The sequence below is a fragment of the Myxocyprinus asiaticus genome, chromosome 12 (assembly GCF_019703515.2).
Source record: "Myxocyprinus asiaticus isolate MX2 ecotype Aquarium Trade chromosome 12, UBuf_Myxa_2, whole genome shotgun sequence".
Classification (NCBI taxonomy): domain Eukaryota; kingdom Metazoa; phylum Chordata; class Actinopteri; order Cypriniformes; family Catostomidae; genus Myxocyprinus; species Myxocyprinus asiaticus.
Genome location: NC_059355.1, coordinates 22,212,493 through 22,233,527, shown reverse-complemented (window position 1 = coordinate 22,233,527; position 21,035 = coordinate 22,212,493). Strand labels below are relative to the sequence as shown.

Genomic DNA, 21,035 nt, shown 5'->3' with positions numbered 1-21,035 from the left:
CCTCCTCCACGGGTTGGGGTGCTGTATACGAGGGTTGTCCAGCCTACAGGGTTTAGATGGGCCAGCGGCAATATTGGCACATAAACTGTCTGGAGGTTTTCACAGTGCTGCTGGCATTAAAGATTTTCCTCCCGGAGCTTCATTGCAGCCATATCCTCATCCGGTCAGACAACAGGACGAAGGTGTCCTACATCAATCAGGGAGGAGTGCATTCTCTTGCCTTGCTGAGACTGGCACGTCGCATTCTTCTGTGGGCACAGGAAAATGTGCTGACTCTACGAGCCGTGCATGTCCCAGGCCGGTTGAATTTGAGGGCAGATCTCCTGTACAGACAGGGCTTGATGCCCAGAGAGTGGACATTACATCTTCAGATTATGGAACAAATCTGGAGAAGGTTCGGCAGGGCGGAAGTGGACCTGTTCGCTTCGAGCGAGACGTCACACTGTCCCCTCTGGTTTTCCCTCTCGCCCCCGGCACTGCTAGGCATCGATGCGTTGGCACATCAGAGAGTTTGGGAGGATCGGGTTCGGCTTCTGTTAGTGCCGCCATTTTGGCCATCTCAAGTATGGTTTTTGACTCTGGTCTCTCTACTGGAAGAAATGCCTTGGGAAATTCCAGTCAGAACAGACATGATGTCTTAGGCTCGGGGCAGCATTTGGCTCCCCCGGACAGACTTGTGGAAGTTATGGGTATGGCCCCTCAAAGGGGCGCTCTTTTGAATGATGGGTTATCCGCTGCTGTGGTTGATACCATTCTGAATGCTAGAGCTCCATCAACTAGGAAACTTTATACATTCAAGTGGTGTATTTTTGCTTCTTGGTGTACAGTGTGAGGTGAAAATCCAGTTCACTGCCCTGTCGGTACAGTGTTGGACTTTTTGCAATAGCGTTTTGGGGCTGGGGTTGCCCCGGCAATGTTTAAAGTCTATGCTGCCGCTATAGCAGCTGAGCATGCACTTATCAGTGGAGTCTCTATCAGCAGACATTCTCTTGTCTCTTGTTTTATGTGCGGGGTACACAGGCTTAGACCGTTTCGTGCCATCCGCGTTCCATTATGTGATTTATCTGTTGTCTCATTGGCTTACTGATGCAATTTCAAGTGCTTACGAAGCGCACAGTTTACCTTCGCCTTCGGGTATTCGAGCCCATTCTACGAGGAGCATGGCATCCTCATGGGCTTTGGCTAGAGATGCGTCCTTGGAGGACATTTGTATATGGTGGCAGGGTGGTCCTCTCCTCATACATTTGTTAGATTTTATCATCTGTATGAGTGTTTGACTTCTGCTTCCCAGGTTCTCTCTGTTGGAACAGGAGTAAACTCATAATTTTCTCTGTTTTTATTCAGATGCTTTAGCTTGCTTTTATGCTTGCCACATGGGCGTAGGTGGTTGGCAGCTACTGTTCGCATGACGTGAATGTATATCATTCCTAATGCGATTATGCAGCTCGAGATCCTACGAAAGGGAACGTCTTTGTTACGTGAAAAGTAATCCTGGTTCCCTGAGTGGGAATGAGATGCTATGTAAGCTGGCCATACTCTCTAGCAGCTGCATAGGCTCATGCCTTCCTGCAGAAAATCTGATACGATGGTGCCAAAGGGAGCACTTTTATGGAGGCCATGACTTAGCTCCCTAGGGGCGTTGCTTAAGTGCCACCAGCCAATGAATTGCCGTCATTGTACAAGGGCTTCAGACCATGTGACACTAAGGGCGTGTCCCAGTGCAAATATGCAGCGTCTCATTCCCACTCAGGGAACCAGGGTTACGTTTCACGTAACCAAGACATTTATTATGTATCTGGGCCCAGTTGTAAGAAACCCCTGAATTTACAAAAACCTTATAATTGTAAGTTATTAAGGGTTTTCTTAAAGGAATGTTCCAGGCTCAATACAAGTTAAGCTCAGTCGACAGCATTCGTGGCATAATGTTGATTTCCACAAAAATTTATTTCAACTTGTCCCTCCATTTCTTAAAAAAAAAAGCAAAAATCGAGGTTACGGTGAGGCACTTACAATGAAAGTGAATGTGGCCAATTTTTGGAGCGTTTAAACACAGAAATTTGAAGCTTATAATTTTATAAATCATGCATTAATTCTTCTGTAAAAAAAACATTTATTATTTTAGCTGTTAAGTTGTTTAAATTGCCATTTTTAAGTCATTTTAGGGTTTTAGGGTTTGTTGACATTACAGTACATCGTCATGGCAATGAAGTTGTAAAATTGGCTATAACTTTACACAGAAAAGGTTAGTAAGTGATTTTATCACACTAAAATCATGTTAACATGCATATTCTTCTGGCTATACTTTTGAAAAAGTGAGTATTATAACGTTCAAAATTTTTGCCCCCATTCACTTCCATTGTAAGTGCATCACTTCAACCTCAATTTTACTTTTTTTAAAGAAAATGAGGGACGAGACAAAATAAATTGGAATGGTAATCAATATTATGCCACAAATGCTGTCGACTGAGCTTAACTTGTATTGAACCCAGAATATTCCTTTAACTTAAGGGGTTACTTGCAACTGACTTCTGCTACACTATCAACATGATCAAATGGGAAATCAACATGTTGTTTCCAAAAGTTCATGTACCCTGTAATCAGCCCCACTGATCTAAATTACTGACAAGCACCGTCCCCTATCAGACATTTATTCATCAATTCAAGCAAAAAAAAACAAAAAAAAAACATTGCCCTCTAGCGATAGGGTGTTGAGCGAGCAAACTTTGAGACAGTAATCGTATTCACATAAACAAAGGTGAACAAGAGACGGATGTTACATTTTCTCTCTAAAATTACATTTTTACTCCGCTAGTGTTTAGGGTTTGGGTAATGTAGTGGAGTTAGAAAGAAAACAAAAATTATTCCTGTTGAATTTATCACATCATTTACAACTAAAAATACAACTCGCTTTTGGCACCATTCTGTGGACATTTTACCCAGAAACTGGAGCTTACATGCGCCCATACGTTCAACAACTTTTCCAGCTTTGGCCACTGGGGTTTAGTGATTCGCATGCTAGTTAGCCCAGGCCGATTTCAGCAGCAAAACTTTCAACCTATTGTTGCCGAATAACAAAATATGTATAATAAATTGTATTAATTTAAGCTGTTTTTAACTGTGGACTGGAGTTTAAATGAGGATCAGGGCCATAGTTGGGTGTTTATCATATTGTATTCTTAAGGGGTAAAACTCTTGCTTCGGGGACTGGAAAATCCTGGGTTCAGATCCTGGACAAGCCCACTCATCGTGTCTTTATATATTATACATTTTATATACAGTACCTCACATGATTTTTGTCGAGTATTTTTAAAGGAGAAGATCAACAATGGGCCCCAGTTTAAGCCAAATATTTTCCTACCTCTTCAGAAACATCAACTAAGCTCTCAATAAACTCTTTATTTATTGGCAAATGTAGTGTTAAGCTATTGTGATTTGGTCATCTTGTCAGTTTCAAACTGGGAAAAAATAATTTCAGCAAAGGTGGATAAACAGTTTGACAAATTAGTAAAAGTAACATTACTCTAAAAAAAGAGCTTTTATGGAAATTTCAAAGAAGTTGTGGAGACCTCAAGAAGACAGACAGTCTGGGCTCTTGCTGTGCAGATGATGTCATATGTACATTGGCCAATCCACTCTCTGATGCAGTTTAAAAATGATGTCAATGCAATCACTTTCCAGCTCTCTCAGGACTGATTTTGTTTTTTAATTTATTTATTTGGCTTTATTTCCATTTGGATACATTTTCATTCATTACACTTGTTTTGCAGTTATACTTGACTCTGTTGCAGTCCAATCAAATTGGGGGCAAAGGCCAAAACTGTCTAAGAGCTAACAGTCATTATGTGTGTATGTATGTTTATGTACATTCCCATATGCTCATCAGTATGGATGCCAGATCTTCACATGGTCCACATCTTGTAATAGCTCTTTGCTGAAGAGTTTGATGACAACACAGGATAACAATATTTTAAAGAGAAAGTCTACATTTATATAACAGTGTACATAGAACGCTTTTCTTGTTGAACCACTTCATCATTAGATGATATTTGGGGCCCAATGCATACTTTTAAATCACCACACAAAAAAACTACCCAAAAGATTACAAGAATTTATTTTGGTATATACAAAGCATACATATAGCATGCATATTTACAGCATGATATATTTACAAACACTAAAATGTTTCACATACCACTGAAAAAAAAAACAACAACTTTTGAAGAAGTCCAATTCTGATGGGTTCACATTTACATCTTTCAGTTTTTCCTCATCTGTCGGAGAGTGAAATGAACTGTCAAATCTAGAAGGAAATAGTGTTTGTGATATATCTGATGTAACATCGAGTTCTACAAATTATGTACAGTAAAATATTCTTGATGACAAGGCAATGAAGCTTTTTACACAGACAACACACACATGCACACACACACAAATGAGGTAGATAGCATGAAAAATAACAAACATCCACAAACAGAAAGACAACTGCAAAATTAATTTCACCATTTAAAATTCAGGAAAACTGCTGTCGACCACAGCACTATAAACTTTAGTTTGAAGTTTAAGTATGAACCCAAATATAAGTTTACAAACAGAGTTTATCATCAGACAGAGTGTGTATTGGAATGCGAGAAAGTCCTTTTGCCATATCTATTCTAGATAAAAACCAATAAGGCCTGTAACAGCCAATAATGTAATAACTACCGTTAATGTAATAACTGCCAATGTATGAATGTAAAAAATGTAATACATTTTTTATTATTTTTTTATTTACCCAGCCAATAATGTAATAGAAAGCCAATAATGTAAGAACTTATTACATTATGGGCAAAAAATTATTACGTTATTGGTTCAGAAATGTTATTACATTATTGGTAAGTTATTACATTATTGACTTTTATTACATTAAGAATGGAAAATCTATTACTTTATTGGCAGTTATTACATTAACGGTAGTTATTACATTATTGGCTTCTACAAGGCCTGTGTTACCTCTCCAGCCATTAAATGACTATTGATTCCCACATATCAGAGTTTCATACTCTCCGTTACAAATGGCAGGATTGTTTTAAACATTCCCAGGTGAAACAATCTGTTTTACAGGACTATGCATATACTCATTCATTTAAAACCCACAAACATGGACACACACACAGAGCTTTCAGTATACCCACAAACACAGACACGTCAACAATGAAGAGCTTAAGAGAGATTAAAAACACTTTACAATAAGGTTCCATTTGTTAACATTAGTAAACAACTTTAGTTAACATGGACTAACAATGACCAATACTTTTACAGCATTTATTAATCTTAGTTCATGTTAATTTCAACATATGCTAACACATTTTTAAAATCAAACATTGCATTAATAATGTTTTTGAATGGAAATGTTGCCAAAACATTTGCATCATCAAAATATATTTTATATTTCAAATAATACAATGTTCTCATATAAAAGATACTTATAAAAGTATATAATATCTATAATAAAATATCTTATTTTCTTAGCTTTTTTTAAGGTAATAAGAGAAAAATATCATAGGTGAAGGCAGGAATGCAGTTCACTTCAGCACTATGGACTATGCTTAGATTTAGAGAAAACACATAACAGTTTATAGAAATATCCCCACAAAAATTCACAGTATGCAGATAGAATTATAGCATGGCTCTATGTATATATCTCTGGTAAAATATAACTTTAGAGACAAATAAATGTATAAATTCTTACTCTCTTTCCTCTTACAGGAGACATTTATACAAGTTTACATTAAACACTGAAATTAAGATTTGAAATTAAGTACATTCTATTGGTATAATTTGCAGCAAACAAACACAACAAGTGATACAAAAAACAAAGAAGCACAGGATTTTCATATCAGTGGATATAAAGAACACACTGTGCCTAAAGCAAAGCAAACACCACCAGTTCCCTTCTTGCCTCATTTTTATCTCTGAAATAAACTATGCATATACTCAAAGTCAAGGCGCTTAAAATGTTATGACATTCATGTAAATTGTTGACGGTGGGATTATTCTGGTTTTGCATTCACGCATTTTCTAGCACTTTTAAAGTGTATCCCTAAACATGTTTCATACAAATTCCACAATGTTAATGTCACATACACAGCAGAAACTTTTCGGAGAATTGTTGATTTTGTTTTACCTTTGGTGGTAGGTTAGTACCTAGATAAAAATTGTATACATGGGGGTTACTGTAACACTAAACAACACAAAAATACTGTAAATGCCCATTCTTTGGCTTTAGATTATATACATCTTTTTTGACTAGGCCATAGATTGAGACTGTTACCATTCTGAACAAATAATCATTTTGATTTCATAATTTCACACTGACAATGCATAATATCAAAATATAACAGTCTGCTGTTTGCTGAAATCACTACTTTTGATATTAATGATAAATAATAATGCCCAGCATATAAAAGTCACATTCAATAAAATATACAATAAATGTCCATTTTTGATTCATAAAATTGTAATTTTTTGAAACTTCAAAGTTACTAAAACTCTAATAGTGGCTAATGATTTATTTCTGGGTCCAAATTGGTGTGGAAAAGTGTTAACATTAGATTCTGAATAACTTAAATGCAATCTAAAACTAGAATTTTCTTTTCTTTTAGATTTTAACTGCACTGGCCAGTTCTGACAGAGATCCTGTACATGTACATCAGACAATTCATGTGCATGTATAAATCCATGCATATGAACTGTTTTATGATTAAATTTATAATTGTAATAGTATCTTATAACCGTATATAAACTTTTGATAAATATTTGCCATAACTTAAAGCTCTGTATGGTGTTATTTCAACTTTCAACAATCTCTATATATTTTATACAATATTCACAGAAATATACATTATTTTAAAACATGTCTAAAACTGTCAATTGAAAATGCCTCTAAGGCTTGACACCAATAACTGTAAGTTAGATATTTATAGTGTATTGAATATATATATATATGTATACATATATTGAATATTGTCAATATTCCCTTCTATATTATAGTGTATATATATATATATATATATATATATACTATAATATAATATAGAAGGGAATATTGGCAATTGGAACTCAGGTATTGACAAACTGACCTGTGTAGAAATGTAATAGGCCTATTTTATCATTGATATCTCTTTTCAAATCTCTGATATGTGGATGCTTGAGTCGGTAAGGTACTGATCTTTATTTACGTGCAGAGACAGAACCTTTGCAAAACCACACTGAGCACCAGACTTATTACAAAACAGGCTGTTCCTCTAGATGGCCTCTAGGCCTTAATGACTGGTGTAAACAGCCTTTGTTATTTTCACTCTGATCTCAACCATATAAGCCCAAAACAACACTCTCTTGTAAGGGTTAAAGCAGCATTTAAGAACTGGCAGGTATTTCTATTTTGTAACTTCCATCAGCCCAAAATGAAGCTTATTTCAGTAGGTTCTGTTTTTCGGCATTGTGCAATAATTCTGTTGATTGTCAAATAAAGAATCTAATAATGGCCAGGTGTTCTCTCTGTGTCACATTGTTACTAAATCACACATTCTTCCACAAATGTACAAAGAGAAATGGCAACAGAAGCAGCAGGTGTCTCTTAGCTGGGCTCTGGACTCTATGCGTTACTGCTGCTTGAACACGGTGTGCTCTGTGTGCTGCCGATGCTGTGAGCCGCACTGCTGTTCTCAGACACTGGCTGGGACTTTAGTACCTGCTGCCTTGCTGCTGTGTCACCTGAAGAGGGAGATTCATGGAGAGGAAGGTGAGGCTTTCAGCATGCCTGGAGGAATACATGCTGTTCATCACATCTGCAAAATTCACAATGATTTATTCTATGTGATTGTCTATGATGGAAGAAGCTGACACCCCTGAGGATAAAATCTACAAAAAGTTCTGTAAAGTCTCTATACTGGTGGTCTCAGCTTAACATGCAGAGTCAACAATAAGTAAGTCATTTGTAGTTTGATTTCACCTAAATGTGTGGCTCTGTGGTGCTATCAAAACAGGAGCAGCAACATTGTTTGGTGGAATTTTGTTTAGTGATCCTTATGGTATAGAATTTACACAATTCAGCTTTAAGCAAAACGGCAAGAATGCACAATGTAAAAAATAAAATTGCATTTTATCCAGCTTACATGACTAATGCAATTAGTGTTATAGTCTTATTTTTTGCTGTTTGCTGACTTTTATGTTTTTATTATTGTTTTTTGTTGCCAATGTTAGTCAATTGTTGTGTAGTGATGGTAGGAGCTCATCTTTTTAACTTTGTCACTGTTATTGAGGTTTGTGTGTTAATGGTTGAGGTCTAATGTGTGTCTGTAGTTGGGTTTCCATCCAACTATTCTGATGCTCATTTTGAAAATGTGCTTTAGAAATCCTGAATTGAAACACTTGATACGTGAATAAACTCTCAAAATTTGCATAGAAATTTAATGCGCCAGTAGGAGGTGGATTTTCTAGAGTTTCTCATTAGTTAAAATGCGCATTAAGGTGATGGAAACAGTTTATTTGCATATTGATGAAGTTTAAACTTATATCTACTCGATTTGAGTGCGGGCGCTTGTAGGTATATACGGAGGTGCTGGTGTATGGGCATAGCATCCATTTCAGCCCTCATTATATGAGATATTACACTCATTCTTCTGTTTCTTCTGGCAGCATTTAATAAAACGATGTCCAACACCACAAATACCTCTCTCCGAATCAACGGGCTTCATAATGACAAGGCGGGCTCCCTCAAGATAATGCGCATAACATAGTGGATGGAAACACACAATGATTCGCATTTTCTTCAGTCTAATATTCAGAAATGCGCATAAAAATGCGAAATATTTTGGATGGAAAACAATTGTACGTACTGCATTGTCTTGCAAGACACACCTCTCTCCAGAGGCAAAGACTGCAGTTAACTTCATGTAAAAGTAATTTAAATGATGACAAAATGAAAGTTCGTGTATCACGAATTGATAGTTGGCTGAACAAGACATTAGTAGTTCTCTCAACAAGAATTTCAATTATTCAATTATTTTCAATTGTTAAGACAGTTCTTGAGATTACTTAAAATACTTACAGCATCATGTTGCTTGACAACTTGGCTGAACAATTCTTTTTTATATATTGCATGCAATTCATCTGTGTAAAGATTGCCTGACAGAGGTTTGAAGAGTTTTTAATCAAATTCCTTATGCTTTACATACTTCGCATTTCACTAGTAAACCAATTTTAACAAACACTGTTCTCTAACTCTAGTACAGACCACATGGGCATGTAAAAACAGACTTGTTTTCAGTAAATAAACTCTACCAACCCAATATTGTGTGTGTATTGTCCAGTCATGGCGATTGTGTTTGGAACATTGTTCTTTTTTTGTTTATGTATGTGCGTGCTTCACTTCTCAGTTCTATGCTGGTCATGTAGTTTGTCTGATTCCCTGTTTCAGGCCCCTCTGCAGCTAATGTATGCCAGAGATGTCCTGCCAAGAGCTCTAGCTAAAAATAGCCAATTTCCTTCATCCAGCACTGTGTACTGAACTCTCACTCTCTTATCTGCCTTATCCACCTCTTCTATATGACAAAGAAATCATCCTGCAACCGTGCACAGCTCGCAGACATTAACAACATACAGTATGTAGGTTATTGATTGATAAAACATTACCCCAACAGAGAGCATTTTGGAAGATGATTTGTTTGTATGTGTGTGCTTAACTGACAGAGAGAAAAAGCTGGTTGAACACTTTCACTAAAGTGTGTCATTTCAGTGTGAAACTCCCACTCTGTGTGTCTGGGGGTAATGTCCTCAACCTATCAGAATGATCTATCACAGGGAGGGTGACAGGCTTACAGGAGCTTTTTCCTAACAGAACTCCCCCACACATTCCACGCGTAGCTTTTCCTAAAGTAGAAGCATCTCTAATGTATGGAATGATTATGTACTCATCATTGCACCCTCCTTATAAGCATTTTCATTACCTCGTTTAGTCTGAAACACTTCAACACTTCATTCAGGGTGCATCGAGTGTTTCTAAACTGGGTGTTTTTGTTTTAGCTGTTTTCTGATATGCTATTTTTTACTATACTATATTTTACCATAACATTAATGCACTGTTTTGCTCTGGTCTGTACTATACTATGCTATACTATGCTACAGTACACTATACTCTATGCTATGCCATGCATCACCTCCGGGTTCTTTTGGCATTTATCAGGATAAGTGAATCTCACAACAAACTCAGGATGGCAAATTATGATATTTCACAAATCACTATAATTGTTGTCACGTCTGCTCTATTAAGACCCAATTGCCCCGCAGCTGCTGCTGGTAGATTTGAACTTTTCACGAAGTTATCATACAAAATCCAATCGCAAATGGCTGTTTTTAATTTCTACAATGTGGAAACAGATACTGGAACTGTGACAGATACTGCATGAGGCCAAATATGATCTAACGATGATCTTATCCCTCCTTGGAAGATCTAATACAACACCACAGCATGTACAGGCTGTTTGTGAATGAATATGCAAGCATAAAATAATGTATTACTTCTAAAAATTGTCTTTGGATTACTGAATATCGAATATGTCAAATTTTATAATGTACTGTATGTGGACCAATCATTTAAGCAGTAAAGACACATTTGGCGTATCTGATGGTAGTTTTTAATTTTATGCCAAATTTCTCAGCCTTTAAAATTATGTTAAACATGTGAGGATGTGTATTCGTCAACCTGTTACATGTACGACTAAATCAAACAGGCCTATTGAAACAAATGAAAACTGTTTTGTTTTATAGTTAAAACAGAACCTAAATATACAGTATTTCTTCACTATAAACCATAGATGTAATTTAATAACTTCTATAAACATAAACATCATCAGTTTATATAATGCATAACTGATTATTATAATTGCAGTGCTGCTCATATCCACCACTGAAAGCTGCTGCATAAAAGAACCCGGAACCATTGTTGCCTGCTCTGTGAAGTAACAATAATTTCACCTATAGTATTCTATACTATACAATATTTTACTCTACTATATATTATTGTACTATTTTTTTCTTTGTTCTATACATATACTGTATGTTACACTATATGAATCCAAATTCCCACCAATCCAAGTGGAATGATCCTAATAATGAAGTGCCCCAGTGCTGTTATGATAAATATCAGTACTCTTGAAACAAATGCTTAGCAAATCAGATTTGAGGACCGGAACTAATGTTTTACTATACTATACTATACTGTACTATATAGTATGAATGAATGAATGAACGTTACACTTACATAGTGCTTTCCTGACATTACTCTCAAAGCGCATTTACATAGTAAGCAGGGGGTTCTCCTTAACCACCACCAGTGTGCAGTATCAACCTGGATGATGCGACGGCAGCCACAGTGTGACAGTACGCTTACCACACTGCAGCAGAGGAGGTAGTATGTGATAGAGCCAATTCATGGATGGGGATTATTAGGAAGCCATGATTGATAAGGCCAGGACACCAGGGTTACACTTACGAAGTGCCCCGGGATTTTAATGATCACAGAGAGTCAGGACCTTGGTATAACACCTCATCCGAATGATGGTGCCTTTTAACAGTATAGCACCCCCATCACTATAATGGGGTGTTAGGACCCAGACAGACCACAGGGTGAGCACCCCCTGCTGGCCTCACTAACACCTCTTCCAGCAGCAACCTTAGTTTTCCCCAAGAGGTCTCCCATTCAGTTACTGACTAGGCTAAACCCTGCTTAGCTTCAGTGGGCAACCAGTCTAGAGCTACATATGGCTGATATGGCTGCTGGCCACTATACTATACTACAGTATACTATACTATACTATTCTGTTCTTTACTGTACTATGCTATACTATACAAGGGAGATAGAAAGGAATTTGGGCTTTCATCTTGCCAAAGCCTCTACAGTGTATTTGTCTGTACTTCCCAGGGGGAAGAGCACCACTGTGTTTGAACATTTTTCATCTTTAAAGTTTTTCCAAAAATGCTCTGAGTTGATATTTAAGGCTATTTGAAAAATGAAAAGCACTTGGGGTTAATGTCAATATGCAAAAAAATTATTCCATGCAGGGCTATTTCAGTATTATGACTGAATATTTTCCTATACTGGTTTAATAGGCGTTTGGCTTTTATGAACTAATCAGAATCATTATGAGAAACACATGGCTAGATCAGAGCTTAGTACATTGCAGAACTAAAGATTTCATTCTTTTAACACAGTTTACACCTGTTACTGTGTGAACAAGAAAACCATTGGGAGGCAGTCAGAATAAAGATTCTTCTCAGATCTGTCAGGCAAGCCAGTTTCTTAGAAAAAGTGACCCTGATCTGAGGTGCCAGTATAAACAGGCAGATAATAATAAACTCAGTCTCTGGGGTTACCAGATATAAGCTCTTTAGCCCCACTTAACAACAATGAGCAGGAGGATAACGCACAGCTGGATAACGTTATCCAAACGGAATACCTTTAAGTAATATTAATAAAAATTACACTGATGTGTTAAAAAACAAATAAAAATAGCCTGGCGACAACTGGCTGATATATGAAAGCTAATAAAAGCTAATCATTAATCCTTTTATGTCATGGCATGGACATATCCAATATAAATATGTCCAAAAACCCAAGAACAGCTCAAATCCAGAAACTGCATTTTGGAGTCTTTGATCATCAATCAACACACTGGCTCGTGTCTCGTTTGGAAGGCTGCATGCTAGGTAGTACGCATCCTTTGAAGGCTGCGGTATACCGAGCGTCCTCCTTTAAACTTCGTAGGACAAATGGAAACGGAACGTAATATGGTTGCTATGACAGCACGCCACTCTTTAACAAGCGCCAGTGCTTTGAATGAGAAGGTAACAAATTCCCTTTGGAAGGGAATGTATGAGGTAAAATTTAGGAGAGTTATAATGATGTAGACAGAAAAGAAAATAGATTGTACAGGTGTAATTTTAGTCTAATACTTTATTTTAATTATATATTAATAGAATTATACATATTATATACTCTGCACCCATCTACTGAGGTACTTCAACTTGGGAATTAACATTACTTGCGTTTGAACATCATATTTACGGGCAAATTGGCGTCATTTTTTGTAGACATTTCCGTTGAAGCAAAGAATTATGGGCTGTGAGTGCCCATGAAGGATACACCTCATGCATCCTCCGAATTCTCATGAAAGAAGGTCGCATTCGAAGGCTGCATTCGAAGTGTCCTACTCGCTTTTATGAAACGAAACAGCCTCGATGACGTATGCGGCCGACAAATGCGACCTCCGGAGGACGCAGCCTTCCAAACGAGACACAGCCACTGTTACTGATCGGCCTACACAACTACAGAATCTGGAACAGGATTCAGAAAAGGACTCCCTTTAAAAGCGTGCCATGATATGGGAGCAGGTCAAAGCCACTGAGGACAAAATACCAAATGCCGGACCAGTGAGACTACAAGGGAGCGTAAATGGGTCTAAGACGCTTCCTCTGAAGGGTTAACAGAGGTCGTCAGCCTGGCGACAACTGGCTGATATGTGGAGGAGGGACGGGGTGAATCTTGGCAAGCAACATGAGTATTGTACATGTATTTTCCTGTGAGGCCTGGAGAGACCCCCACAGCAGATAGGGGAATTCCAGTGCCTTTCGGGCTATTGTACCCAAAATACCACTGACCATCCAGCAGCGGAAAAGACAGATGTGCCTCTGCTGACGAACGGGATATATTTACAACCTGAGAGTCAATATGTTATTGTTAACACAATGCTATCAGAACTGGCAAGTTCTTCTGAAGATCAAAAATGAGTATGTTTTCTTTCTTTGTAAATGACACGATGCATAATCTTCTCTGTACTCATTTGAGTGAGGCATGGAGTGAGAAAAGAAGGTTGGATGAGTTCAAGAGTCTGGAGGTTCTCTGATGTGTTTTTGCAGAGGCTTATGGATGTTTTCTCACCTGTATGTGAATAGATGAACCATAGAGCTCCAGTCAGCAGGGCTCCTATCACAAAGGCAGCAAAAGCAATGCCCACCACTGTCGGAGTCTCCAAGACATAGATGATGTCTGCAAGAAAGAGGTCAAAAATACATTAAATTATGTCCATTTTTCAATTCAGAATATTGTGCATGCCTGTGCATGTTCATGATGTTTACGTGCTGTGTGGTACAAATGTTTAGTGATCATGTGTTAGGGGTTGCGCTGACTAGTCAAATAGCCGATTAGCTACCGAGTCAGCAAGTCATGGGTCATGTGACTTAAAGGAATAGTCCACTCACAAATTAAAATTTTGTAATAATGTAATCATATTTTTATCCAGTCTAGTAAACAGTGACTCACATTAACGCTTGATAATGCACCCAAAAGTGTCAAAAAAGTAGTCCACTTTTATTCCAAACCTTCTGAAGGCATATGATCACTTTGAATAATAAACATACCGTAATTTAAAGGAATAGTTCACCCAAAAATGAAAATTCTCTTATTTTATTTACCCTTATGCAATTCCAGATCTGTATGACTTTCTTTCTTCTGCTGAACACAAACAAAAATTTTTAGAAGAATATTTCAGCTCTGTAGGTCCATATACAATGCAAGTGAATGGTGACCAAAACTTTAAAGCATAAAAAAGCACATAAAGGCAGCATACAAGTAATCCATATAAATGCTATGCTATATAGAATGCTATTCTGAGATGCAGGTTGGTGCTGTTTTGGCGGCACGAAGGGGACCTACACAATATTAGGCAGGTGGTTTTAATGTTGTGGCTGATTGGTGTATACCAAACGTACCACACAGGTCAAAGTCTGAGTCTGACCACTGTGTGACAAGGTTTATGCTAGAAATATTTTTGAAATAAATTAAAGGTAACAAAATAATAACTCTTGTCTTTTCTTTGTTACACAATAAGATTTGACTGTGGAGCATTGTCATGTTTGAAAGCATATTAGCATCATTGCAAAATCTGACACTTCAACACAAGTGGTTTAGAAAAAATGCTACAATTTGACAAATAATATTTTTGTTATAATGTCTAAATATACAGTATATCCAATGCATAACTTGTGATAATATCTAAAAAGATAAGTTCATCTACTGGCCACAGTTGTTATTTCATGTAATTATTTTCTTTTATTCAAGCATATGTCACCAGAGACCCCCAATTCATCAACAATTGTGATGTTTTGACACTTTCAATTTACTGAAGTGAAGGTTTTTATTGAAGTGAAGATAACACAAAATGTGCTTGTTTTATATGAAAATGAATGGTGCAATTTAGTCATTTAAATCTAAATAAGGACTAAATACCATAAAATCCCCCCCAAAAATGCAAAACTTGAGTGTTATTACATATCTAAAAACAAAAAAAAAAAAAAAAAAGAAGAAAAAAAAATATCACACATGAATGTTCGGGTCATTTTTGACCCACGAACATCACAAGTGTGAGTCACAAACGAACAGTGCACAAGGGTTAAATCAAACCAAATTTTTATAAACTATGTAAACTGCACTGAATCCAAAATGGCAGCAATGTCAATAACATCCAATCTCATTGTTTCTTGCAGACCTCGTGACCTGACATCACCATGTCATAACCTCATCGGTTCGATGTTAATGCCTTATTGGATTCAGCACTGTTTACATAATTTATCAATGGTTTAATTTGAGATAATTAAATTATGGCCTGTTCATTTAATGTTAAAAGTGATTGTATGTCTTCAGAAGTTTTGGACTACTTTTATGATTCTTTTGAGTGCTTTATTAAGTGTTAAAGTTACTGTCAAAATTAGTAAGTTACTGTCTACTGACATTGTTCTGAATTCAGCCAAAATGACTGGATTAAATAATCATTAAATTATCTCCTTTTGTGTTCCAAGTTCTAACTACTGTTGTATTGAAATCAGTGAATAGAACATCCTTTAAAATATCTCATTTATTGTTCTGTAGAAGAAATAAAGTCATATGGGTTTGGAATTGCATGAGGGTCATTTCAATTCTGGGTAAACTATTCCTTTATTGCAGCAAAGACTGATGCTGCATGCCATATTGTGTGTCATTTATATAATGTAAACTTTAACCTAACATTGAGTAAAAATGAATAGTCATGTAAGCCATATAATGTATAAAGTAAGAGCATGTTCAGTGTGGCCTTTCTAGTGGCATCTAAGAGAAAGCCAAGCATCGAGCCACGGACTGAATGACTTTCAGAGCTCTAATTAGCTCTAATGATTACTGATCACACAGCACAATAGACCCTGTGTGGTAGTTGGCTTAATAGTCAGTCTGGTCTAGCGCCAAATCCGAGGCACAATAGAGTCTATTCTCAGAGTGAGCACATTCAGATCCTCGTTCCCCCTGACAGACTGATGACACTATCACTGGAATTCTCTGTAAAAACAAGAGCGAGCGCTATATGACGGCTCCCACCTCACCCATTAACCTTTACCCCAAATCACCACCAGAACCGCCCCCTACGTCATATTTGTGCAGTCCAGCTCATAATGTGGGAATTATAAAACTAGCCATCAACCCTTCTGTCCACATATGTGTTTTTGAGGCCTGATCAAAGAGGAGATAGAGAGTGAGGGCATAGAACATTAACTTTGTAACTGATGCCAAGAGAACATTAATGCACACAGCATTACACTTGAGCAAGGTAGATAATAAAAAAACAAAATCCCACAATGTATTTATGGTGTACAAGAGAAAACGAAACAGAAAAGAAAACAAAAGCGTGTATGTTTAGTGGATTCCTGGGTGAAGCTATGTCAGCTCAAAGTTCAGAGCCAGGGATGTGGTTTGCTCGGCTGTGCCATAGGTTTGGCACACACCTCTAAACTGCACTACTTCAGCCACACCCCCTGTTAAAATATCTCAGAAAGAAGCAAATTAATTAGTCTTAATGAGTCACCACAACTCAGGATCTCCTCCCTGGTGTCAGAACAGATTTCTGTTGTTCTGTACCTCACCCTTTTAAGGGCTAACTGGGTTTTGCAAGGAAAGCAAACTCTAATGAATAACACCCTTGTGTGTGTTTTCTAACTTGGAAAGCAAGCTTCACCACGATGATGTGTTTGCCTGTGGAAATCCTACTTTTCTCCATAGAAATAAAGAGAGATAACATCTAAACGTTTCAAGACAGAAATACTATGAGCTCTGAAGTTAACTGATTGTAGGGCTATATGCTTACTGGTATGTACTGTAGATTAGGGGTGTAACAGTTCTTGATAAAAAAATTAAACGTATGGTTCACCACCCATTGTACAAGCATTTGTACCGCGGTTCATCTCAAGTTTAGTGCCGCATCTGGAGCACTATGTTTGGTGAAGAAAACAAAGAGTCATGATATTCCAAGTGTATTCCAATGGGATTTTTCATGGGATATTGTTCATTGTTTGGGTGACAAGATCACAAGATGACAGTGTCTGTTATGTTCTTCACATTGCAATAATAATTGCAATTGATAAAGAGAAAAATGCAAGAACACACAACACAGCACTTTAACAACGGATGACTGTAGCGTAACCACATCACATATTTAACTACTTATGTAGTTGTATCCGGATAACAAAAATGCATTTCCATTTACACCTTTTTTAAATGTGGTTAGAATCCGTCCCTGACCACCTCCGAATGTGGTTTCAGTGATCCAGTCAAAATCCTATCACAATACATCTTGGGTGCATTTACATCTGTAATGTAACGTGGTCAAGTACTACCCAATATCAGCAAATACGTTTATGCAAATTGTAATTGGGGCCTATGATGCCTAATATGATGTGTACGGATAGGAAGCTCACTACATTTACAGTTGAAGTCAGAAGTTACATACACCTTAGCCAAATACATTTAAACTCAGTTTTTCACAATTCCTGACATTTAATCGTAGAAAACATTCCCTGTCTTAGGTCAGTTAGGATCACTACTTTATTTTAAGAATGTGAAATGTCAGAATAATAGTAGTTGCGACCGAGCTTGAGATGTTGCTTCAATATATCCACATAATTTTCCTTCATGATGCCATCTATTTTGTGAAGTGCACCAGTCATTCCTGCAGCAAAGCACCCCCACAACATGATGCTACCACCCACATGCTTCACGGATGGGCTGGTGTTCTTCGGCTTGCAAGCCTCACCCTTTTTCCTCCAAACATAACGATGGTCATTATGGCCAAACAGTTACATTTTTGTTTCATGAGACTAGAGGACATTTCTCTAAAAAGTAAGATCTTTGTCCCCATGTGCACTTGCAAACTGTAATCTGGCTTTTTTATGGTGGTTCTGGAGCAGTGGCTTCTTCCTTGCTGAGCAGCCTTTCAGGTTATGTCGATATAGGACTCATTTTACTGTGGATATAGATACTTGTCTACCTGTTTCCTCCAGCATCTTCACAAGGTCCTTTGCTGTTGTTCTGGGATTGATTTGCTCTTTTCGCACCAAACTGCGCACATCTCTAGGAGACAGAATGCGTCTCCTTCCTGAGCTGTATGATGGCTGCGTGGTTCCAAGGTGTTTATACTTGTGTACTATTGTTTGTACAGATGAACGTGGTAACTTCAGACTTTTGGAAATTGCTCCCAAGGATGAACCAGACTTGTGCAGGTCCACGATTTTTTTTCTGAGGTCTTGGCTGAATTTTTTAGATTTTCCCATGATGTCAAGCAAAGAGGCACTGAGTTTGAAGGTAGGCCTTAAAATACATCAACAGGTACACCTCCAATTCAGTTCACCTCCTATCAGAAGCTAATTGGCTCATTGTCTAAAGGATTGACATCATTTTCTGGAATTTTCCAAATAGCTTAAAGGCACAGTTAACTTAGTGTATGTAAACTTCTGACCCACTGGAATTGTGACATAGTCAATTAAAAGTGAAACAATCTGTCTGTAAACAATTGTTGGGAAAATTACTTGTGTCATGCACAAAGTAGATGTCCTAAATGACTTGCCATAACTATAGTTTGCTAATACTAAATCTGTGGAGTGGTTAAAAAATTTAGTTTTAACCTAAGTGTGTGTAAACTTCTGACTTCAACTGTAGGAACAGAACTTGTGAGTACAGCTATGCCATGGATTCCACTAACTGCAACCTAACCGGAGTCCAACCAACATTCACCAACCTTCACTTGATTACCAGCACAATGAATTTCAATGAAGTTCATTAAATCAATGTGAGTTTGAATCTTTGCATTAGACTGCCCCGCTGAATAGACCAACATTGCTGGTCACCAGCTTATGTTGTGTTGTGTGTGATGCTGGTCCCCAGCATGGGATGTGGGAGTGCTGGTGTCCCCAACAGGCTTCTTATCTAGGTTAACTAGCACCAAACCCACACTAACCAGCATTAACCAGCTTAGAACAGCATGGGGATTGCATGCTGGTTAAGCTGGCCTTTTTAGCAGGGTGTGTAAGATTGAAATGTATTGATGATTTATGATCATAAATCAGGGTTTGCATGGCAATATTTTGTTCTGCTGTTTTATATATATATATATATATATATATATATATATATATATATATATATATATATATATATATTTTTTTTTAAAGCATGGTACTCCCACAAATGGGCATCTTTGATTTGTAGATCAAACCAAATATGTTGGGATCATGTCCAGGGCGGTGCTTTGAGCCATTTTGAGAGGCTGTTGGGGCTGCTTTTTTTGCCATCTCTGCATAAGAGTCATCTTCGTGTTCAAAGTGAGGCGCAAAGCCTGTTTTTATTACTTTTATCGCATATCTGTGTTTACTTTATCCAAACCAGAGAAAAATAAGTCTGGCATTGGCAAAACACAAGCCTGTTCAGTAAAACGTAACCCAAATTGACTTCACACTGGATTCACATTAAATCTGGATTTGATCTGGATTTACTCTCCAGATATGCCAGGTACGTATGTGTCATCTATTTGCTGAGAAATTAAAGGGAATCTTTGACCAGTGTTTCCATTCAGAAATCACCAAAGCGTCATAAAATTTCACAGGGGCCAATAAAACCAGCAAACGTTCTTCAGGAGTGGCAATCATTAACCTAATTAACTGTGACTAATACTCCATTTGCTACAAGCAGCACAGCAACATTGTGTTATTTGGGAGTCGAATGACGGCATGCGAGGGTTGGACATGTGAATGGTGAGCTCTGCGCACTTTGCTAGTTTTTCATTCTTTTTGTGTCATAAACTGGTGAGATTCGATACACCCTGTTCCATAACTGTTCTGTGAGGACAATATGTCAAAGAATTCAAAATCCTCTGGCTCTGGAGACATTAAAAGACACTTACGTGCTCAAGCTGACACCCCTGACAGGGCCGCAGACCAGGGACTCGGTTTGGACGGTGCGGTGGGAGAGATTCAGCGTCAGCTGTCAAGTATGTCGGCAATGCTGGTGAAGGTTGTAGCAGACTTGGAGGATCTTGCTGTAATACGTCAATCGATCATTTCCATGGTGACGAGTTGATTACAAGAATGGGGGACATCGAGAAACGGATTATCTTGAGTCATCGGAGAGGGAATTAGCTGCTAATCCGCTAGCGACCAAAGTAGATTTGGAACACGTTTGGGAAAAACTGGAAGACCTTGAGAATCGTAATCGGTGAAACAACACCCGAATTGTTGGAATTCCTGAGAATGAAGAAGGCAGAGATATGGTGAAATTCCTTGACGAGCTCTTCCTGAGTCTGCTCGACATAACAGGCCATAAGCTGGAAATCGAGTGAGCTCACAGAGTCCCGGCTCGGAGATCCACTGAGGGAGACAGGCCCCGATCAATTCTGGCCAAATTTCTGAGATCGTCTGATAAAGATCTCGTGTTGTGTGAGGCGAGGAGTAAAGGAGGGCTTTCTTGGAAGAACCACAGAATTTTCTCGTTCCCAGACTTTGTGAATTCGACAGGAGAGAAACGTGATCGATTCAAGGAATGCAAGAAACTCTTAAATCAACAGATGGTTGCTTTTGCACTGATGTTCCCTGCCAAATTGAGAATAGATACTAAGGATGGCCGCAAAATATTTACATACCCACAACAA

General features: G+C 37.8%; 1 protein-coding gene across 4 annotated transcripts in view; it reads right to left on the bottom strand.

Annotated features, from left to right (window-relative positions):
* Window positions 1-4,094: 4,094 nt before the first annotated feature.
* Window positions 4,095-21,035, bottom strand: part of LOC127449630 (transforming growth factor beta receptor type 3-like) — a 228,145-nt gene continuing 211,204 nt past the window's right edge. For 3 of the 4 annotated variants that reach the window (XM_051713152.1, XM_051713154.1, XM_051713155.1), the window contains 2 exons: window positions 13,976-14,083; window positions 4,095-7,752 (listed from right to left, as the gene is read on the bottom strand). In XM_051713152.1, the coding sequence (XP_051569112.1) occupies window positions 7,634-7,752; window positions 13,976-14,083 (227 nt within the window). In that variant the 3' untranslated portion in view covers window positions 4,095-7,633. Of the gene's footprint in view, window positions 7,827-13,975; window positions 14,084-21,035 lie in introns of all 4 variants that reach the window. The other variant, XM_051713153.1, reaches the window with a different exon arrangement.